This window comes from Xyrauchen texanus, chromosome 30 (genome assembly GCF_025860055.1).
Source record: "Xyrauchen texanus isolate HMW12.3.18 chromosome 30, RBS_HiC_50CHRs, whole genome shotgun sequence".
Taxonomy (NCBI): domain Eukaryota; kingdom Metazoa; phylum Chordata; class Actinopteri; order Cypriniformes; family Catostomidae; genus Xyrauchen; species Xyrauchen texanus.
The window spans coordinates 30,370,491-30,378,518 of record NC_068305.1 but is presented as its reverse complement, the minus strand read 5'-3'; the positions used below and the strand labels follow the sequence as shown (position 1 = coordinate 30,378,518).

Below are 8,028 nucleotides of genomic sequence, written 5' to 3'. Positions count from 1 at the left end.
CTTAACAACTGTTTCACAAATCACATGCCCAAAGCCAAGCCCGTTAGCCGAAGCAGCGTGTGATTTTGAGCTCCACCCCCTCAGGCCTTCAGAATTTCCACAGAATCCCTCAACATGGGCAACTAAAGTCAGATATTCAGATTCATCAGCCAATCAGGCATTGAAACAATATGAAAATTCATTTTAATCATTGTGATTCTTTGTTTTACATGTAGTTCGAGTTGAAGAAGGCTATCGCTCTATATCTGTTGCTAAGAAGGAGAAGAATGAGACGCAACTTTTGGGACTATAATCATACTTTTTGGTTTTTCTTGACCCTGTAATTTAGTAACTGTAGAACACATTAACTGTAATTATGCATATATGATGAAATTATTACAGTTTCTTGACAATCTATGTCTATTTTAATGTGAACAGTGCGCTGCCACCTTAATTCAGTGCGGTGCAGCACAGCAAAAATAGACTCGGTCCGTAAACCATCGCAGCACTGCTGTATATGCACCGCAACTGGAACGGATCGACAAACTGCATCCGCGTGCAGTGTAAAAGCTCTAACCTGTTAACATGGGTACGGAAAAAAATCTGCACCGCATACGCACTGCAAACGGAGTATGTGTGAAACGGGCGTTAGGGAGATATAAAGTAAGTGATAAACGTTCACTTTATTAAGTAATATCGATAAAAATTATATTAAAGCTTGTTTAACGATTGCAGAAACAGGTGTATAAAACATTATAATCTCTTTTGATAATTGTACACCTGAAGCACAAATGCTACCGCTGCAGCATTGTTTATCAGTTGGGTTGCTAGGAGACATGTAATGAGAGTCAAACCCCTACTAAGCTAATTGGAGCATTGCAGTTCCGAATATCGGGGAATGGAATGCATTTATGGTCGGAGATATCAAGAAGGAATATCCCACACCCAACTTGAATGGAACGCAGCATAACCGTGTACCCTGATGAAACTAAATTTATTGCAAGCAACATTTAAATCGCAAATATTATTAGATAAGATTTTTCCAGGTATTATAGATCTCCTTGGTAGATTCATATGAAAAATTATGATTTTTGAATATCTATTTGGGAGACGTTCATTTCACAAAACAGTCATGCTGCAGTTAAAATTAGGTTTGATTTAGCATTGTGTCATTTCAAGTTCTGGCTTTCGTGCGTGTTTTTAAAATGTCAATTGGTATTATTAGTTAGCTGCGACATAATGTATGATGCCCAAAGGCATAGGGTGTCTTATTCATTGTGAAACTGTGTTTTCTTAATGGCATGAATCACACTGAAGGCCTACACTTTTAATGCATGGCCCACCACTGCTTTCTTATATGCTGAAACTAGAACTTTCTTGACCCCTGACTTATAAAAAAAATACATATTTTTTATGTTAAAAATATATTTATTTTTCTCTTTTCAATTGTTTGTCTCCTTTATCTTATTTATGTATACATTTTGGTTGGTTTATACATATTTGTTTTTCTTCCTTCGCCTTGTCTTTATGACTCAGTGATTGTATACATTGTTTGATTTTATTGAACATTTATATATTAAAAAAAAAAACTGTTTTACACTTTTTAGATGGTCCTTTACTCACATTTTCCAATTTATATAAATCTTAAATTAGTGATCTGGAACAATTTCACCGTTGCACATTCTGACCAGCGGGACCATACGGGACAAATCACATACCGTATTGATTAAATAAGGGACACATAATTTTATCTTTAAACATGGGACGATCTCGTATTTTACAGGATGGGTTGTAACCCTACTAGTTCTAAATAAGCGTTTGACAACTGTTGTTAATGAATGATTAGTTCATTTTGAATGGATCTTTTATGTGATTCAGAAGAACGAGAAGTCTTAGAGAGTGATTCGATAATTTTGTGTTGGCCGCGCATGTGCATTGCGCATCCCCCATTCTTATGTTACATGAAAACCGCATAGGTTTTGTTTCTGTACAGGAAACAGAAATGACTAGTTCACCTGTCGACTCTTTTGGTTCGAGTTGTTCGTTCTTTTGTCACGTGACAGCCGTATCCGCTATGCATTGCTCACACAGGAAACAGAATTGATTAGTTCACCTCTCGATTCATCTGATCTAAGTTGTTCGTTCTTTTGTCACGTGACAGCCATATACGCTATGCACTGCTCACACAGGAAACAGAAATGATTAGTTCACATCTCAAGTCTTTTGGTCGAAGTTATTCGTTCTTTTGTCACTTGAGAGCCATATATGCTATGCATTGCTCACACAGGAAACAGAAATGATTCATTCACATCTCAAGTCTTTGGTCGGAGTTGTTCGTTCTTTTGTCACGTGACAGCCATATACGCTAAGCATTGCTCTCACAGGAAACAGAAATGATTAGTTCACCTCTGGAGTCATCTGATTCGAGTCGTTAGTTCTTTTGTCACGCGTTTACACTATGCACATAAGGCTGTCACGTGACAAAATAACGATGACACGTAATCTGCCTGTTTCTCAGAATTTGTCTTTGGCATTATCAATTTTTCCTTATTGGTACTATAATCAAAGTTTGCATAAGTAGACATGTTGGTGGGGATTTGGCTATTGAAAATGTAATATTTTAATTTAATTCTGCTTAAATGAACGAAATGACTTGAATAAAGATTCGTTCATTTTGCTGAATGAGACTCAAAGATGCTAGTCAGTAATATGATCAGATCTTACCATCACTATAGCACATGATTACATCGACAGAGAAAAAAATAGAAAAAGAGCAGAGACAGAACGGCCCCTAATATATGGACTATAAACTCACGCTTTGCGCCTCCACTTTACAGAGCCTGTTTATCACTGACGTTTCTTCCAATAATTTTCTTATCTTTTATTTTTTTTTCTCGTTTCCTCATAGTTTGAGGCCAACAATTCTCTTTACACGTAACGTAGATGAGCGAGTTTGACTGGCCACTTTTGAGTAGATATTGGCGTTCTCGTATCTTATTGGTGAACTCTGTCGCCTGAAGCGTCATCTGACCAATAGAAACGCAGAACATCACTTGAAGCGGGAAGATCTAAAAATCCCAGAAGTGTTACTAAGGAAATGCTGTTTACATTTGACTTGCGTTATGAGTTTTTAGAGCGCACGTTATTATCACGTTATAGTGATTTATGTGAGGAAAGAAATAAAACGCTTTTGAATTACAAGATTATACCCGCGTGCCGCAATTTTATGGGTAAGTTTATTTTTATTTTTAGATTATTGGCAAAAAAAAACTAAGAGCAACAGGAGTGGGAATGCTAAAGTAGTTTGATAGTAATTCGATCCGACTGTTTACATAAGAGAAGATTAATAAGCATATACTAACTAAGGCAAATCATGGAACTGTTCAATAAGACCTAAACCTAAAAACGCTGTAAAGTTTACAGCCTTGTATAGCCTGCTTGTACAGTTGAAATTGTGTCAAAATAAGGTCTTCGCCAGCTCTCAGCAGCCAAAAACATTTAGCAACAATGGGGTGTGGTGTTTTTATTTAAACAAATATTCCGGGTTCAAGACAAGTATTTTAATGTTAAAAATTTGGCCCTCATTCACTTCCATTGTAAGTGCCTTACTGTAACCTTGATATTTCGGAGTAAAAATACATTTTTGTGTTAACCAACATTATGCCACAAATGCTGTCGACTGAGCTCAACTTGTATTGAACCCAGAATATTCCTTTAAATCTTAGATGGTACAATAAGCTTTTAAATATATTTTTATGTTTGGTTTGATTAGATTTTTTATTATTATTATCACATATTGCTTTGAATGTTGATGTGCATTTTTGTGATTACATTAAATTATGTTTTTAACATCTCAACAGAACAATTGAACAAAAAAAATTAACACTAGAAACTACCAGTAAATTTCCCATTTGATGCAGAGGACAAAGAAGGCTGCTAAAATGGATTATATCTACACTTTGCAGCAAGAGGTGGGACGGGGCAGCTACGGAGTGGTATTCAAGGGACGTGTGTCGGAGACAGGCTGGTGGGGCGATAGGGGTGATACAGTGGCCATTAAACGTCTACCATGTTGTAGCCCTGAAAGTATAGAGCTATACCTGCAGGAACTCTGGGCTATGAGAATCACTGCACGAAACCACCCCAATGTCATCGCTCTATACAACTGCCACATACAGACAGGGCCGAGGACACTCCAGCCCCTGAGATCAGGGAGGCTGCCTTTAGACCTGGTAGAAAGTGCTCTCAAAGGGAGAGTGGTGGACAAAGACTCAAAAAGTAAAACAAGAAATTCGTCCAGGTCAAAGAGGAGACTGGTGTGCACAGAGGAGATCCCCAGGTGCTGCTTTGCCCTTTGGTTGGTGATGGAGTACTGTGAGGGAGGGGATTTGAACCAGTACATTCTGTCCAGGCTGCCAGATGCAGAGTGTAACCACATGGTAGTTCAGCAGCTCAGCAGTGCCATTGCTTTCCTGCACAGGCATGGAATAGTGCACCGTGATATTAAGCCTGATAATGTTCTTGTCTGTCTTACGAAAACAGGACCAGTCATCAAGGTACTTTCAGAGAAAGGATGCAAAAATAATTTCACATATATTTCAGCCCTTTACTACAGTGTTAAACACGCATCTACTACAAACAATGTTGGTTAGAATGCCTGTGACTTAAGGGGAATTTTAGTCATACCAAGTGCAGTTTTCATGGCGCTGATTTGCACTTTTACAAGCTTTCATTTTGCTTTTGAAATATCTTATACAACTTAAGTCACATTGTCTTTTTTCCTATTCTCTTTTATTGAATTTTTATTAGAAGGCATGAAAATTGTTCCAGTGTTCTAGTAATGACTTGGCTCCGATAAATAACATCAGAAGCACTGCAAAAGTACTTTTGAACATGGTAGCTTATGCACATGGTCAATCAAATACATGCAAAATTGGTTGAGTACATAATTGTTGGTTGATTGCACTTAATATTAAAAATAAATAACTTAATTGCATTTTATGTTACATAGGCTATATTCGTTATTATTGACCATATTGACTAGAATAACAGAATAAGCCTACAGTATCAAATATTAAAACATTTGTTTTAAAAATGTAAATGCAGGAAAACCCCTGCAAAGGCTTTGATAGCCCTGTAACGAAAACACTATTAACAATTTAGCTTGTATGGAGAACATTTAACAAGATTGAAGGAAGATTTTACAAGATCTTGTTTTCATGAAAGTTTATGATTTAATACATCTAGATTATTGCTCAGTGCTCTGTTTTTCTTCTTTCTGATAATTAATAGAGACATGGTATCTCTCAGCATCAAATGAAAAGGATCTAGTAAAACAATAACCTTACAGATAAAAAAAATTGCATTGGGTTAAATTATTCTGTAGATTGAAATAATGAGTTTTTAAACGTATCAGTGCAAGTACAGACAATAAATGCCCTGTTTCGAAGAGACAGATCATTTGGGCTCTAAATATCTGTCAAATATAAGGCATGACGCAATGCTTTATTTACAATTATATATACAGTTGTATATAACATGCATACAATTACACATCTCAGGCTTCATCAGTAAAGAAGAATAGCCAAATGTTGCAAAGTTAGCTTTTTTTAGATTTGTCACCAAGTTAATGTTAATAATCTTGGAACCATCAATAAGAATGGGCTGGAAATGATAAAAACATTTTGCTAAATTAAAATATATAATTTGTCATCTTGTGGCCATTAAATATATTGGCAGAGCAAGTACAAAAACGCAAGTAAAAAAAATCCTTTTTGTTAAGCCCTGTGAATACAATTCTTTTAAAAGTTCTATTGAGTTATGGTCCTCATCTGCAAGAATTTTCTGCAACATTATTATTTCCTCCCAATGTATTGCAGGTGGCAGACTTTGGCCTTAGCAAGATGGTGGACAATCCTACAGATGGTGTGCAAAGTAGATTGGCTCTTTCCTCTACCTGTGGATCAGACTTCTACATGGCTCCAGAAGTGTGGGCAGGCCGTAGTTATACAGCACAGGCTGACATCTTCTCTCTTGGTGTGCTTTTTTGGGCCGTACTGGAGAGAATCACTTTCCTGGAGGATGGCAGCAATCAAGAACAACTGGGTGAGTCAAGAAAAAATTATTTAATTTATTTGGCATTACCCCATTAATGTGTTTTAATGTCTTGCAGTCTTAGTATTCCATCTAATCAATTTGGATCCATGATGCTTTTATTTTTATGATTTAAAAGAAACAGAAACTTATGCAATAGGATAATACTGAATGAACCTGTGATGGCTGATTAAAAACCACCATCCTGTGGTTGTCAGAGCAACATCACACAGCCCAGGAATAGAAATTGTCACTTTTGCCAGCCTCATTTCACTAGCATTGGCAGGCTGGTGGCTATTTCTGTTGCTCTTGTCCAACTAGGTCGACCACTTAAGATTGGCGAAAATTAACTTGATGTGTAATACCTGAGACAATCTAAAGTGGTGTGAAGATGCAGGCTTTGGATGGAGTGCATAAGCCATTGAGGCTGTTCTCCGTAATTACTCTAACCAGTCAAGTGTGTGCACTGCTACCAGGCAAACAAAAAAGGTCAAATGTCTCAACCTATTTATATAAGGGCAATTAACATCTTTTCATTCATTAACCTTGCTGTGTGGTGGGTGTGCTTTGCACTTTTGTGAATAATAATGAATATGCATTCATGTGCGTTTCCTAGACAGTGAAATGCCTTGAAAAAAATGTGCAGTACTGGTTTTGCTGCCACTTAAATTAATTTGCATTTAAATTAAAAGCATTTGGGAGATCAAAGCACTTCACAAAGGGAACAAGTGAAGGACCAGTTTCACTTGTAAAATGCTTGAAAATTAATTATGCATAAGGTTTGTTTTCTATTTATGAATCTACCATGTTTTTATAGGTGCGTATGTAATGCGTGGCCGCTGGCTCACTCCGTTAGGTGAGGCGCTGTGTCAGAATCCAGACCTGCAGTTGATCATCCCTTTGAGAGCGCGACGTGCTCCGCCACTGCCGCCACCTCCAGATCCCGCATTGTGTGCCCTACTGCTGGACATGCTAGCTTCTGACCCTGATATTAGGCCCACCGCAGACCAACTAGAGAAGAGAGTCCACCATGCCATACAGCTGCACTGATCTCGGAGCAGCATACTGGTTAAAGGGATTCAACCATACTTTCTTTTTTACACTTAAAGCTGATTTGTATAATTTTTGTAAAAATTCTTTGTATCCTATCCTAATATGCCGAGTTAACATAAGTAAGCTATTTGTAGGTTGATTTCACCTAAAAGTGTAAACCGCGTGGCTCTGTGGCACTATTAAAACATTCTTCTGTTTATTTGAGTGGCCTGTTTAGCCCGACTGGATGTTTTCTAGAATCTGTTTGAAAACAGATTTATTTTGAGCAATTCCGTATGGTAGTCGAGGAAATTACACACTTCAGCTTTAAAGTTATACACAGACATAAAAAAAAAGATATTTATGTATTTAATGCTGTGCATCTGTTACCATATGATGATATATGAATATAAGGACCATGCAGACACAATTAGTATAGGCAAATTTATTTTTAAACCTAGGGCATGGTTCTTTATTCTGCCTGCTGTTTTGTTTTGTGCACAGTCGAGACTCAATTCCTCTAGCCTTTCAAAATATGCTCTTTTTGACGTTGGATACACCCAACGACTGCTTTGTGATGCTCCATCTGCTGCAGAGGAGTCTTTGCTGTATTTTGTGATGTTTTCAATGTTTTCACTGTTGTTTTACGTATTTATTGGAGAGGTGATTGAAGAACCATACAGATTAAAGAATAATACAGCACAGTAGTGTAAAGAACGTGTTTTCTAAACCCAAACTTGCAGTTGAAAGTGTGTAGTATGCAGAAGTATGATGAAGTTGTTTGTTGCAACACAGCCTTTTTATGCTTATAAGGATAGCCGTTTTAGGCGTAATAATCGGCTTAAGTCGTGCTGACAGTCACAGCATGAAACAAGAAATGGAGAATTCAGGATAGTCACACCACAAATCGACACTAATAAGAGA

The 8,028-nt window shown here is 37.2% G+C and overlaps 1 protein-coding gene across 1 annotated transcript; it reads left to right on the top strand.

Annotated features, from left to right (window-relative positions):
- The first annotated feature begins 3,071 nt into the window (after positions 1-3,071).
- Positions 3,072-7,788, top strand: LOC127623793 (serine/threonine-protein kinase pdik1l-B-like). Its single transcript, XM_052098310.1, has 4 exons — positions 3,072-3,209; positions 3,840-4,535; positions 5,859-6,084; positions 6,890-7,788. The coding sequence occupies exons 2-4, from the start codon at positions 3,894-3,896 to the stop codon at positions 7,120-7,122; spliced, it is 1,101 nt and encodes a 366-aa protein (XP_051954270.1). The 5' UTR covers positions 3,072-3,209; positions 3,840-3,893; the 3' UTR covers positions 7,123-7,788.
- Positions 7,789-8,028: the final 240 nt, after the last annotated feature.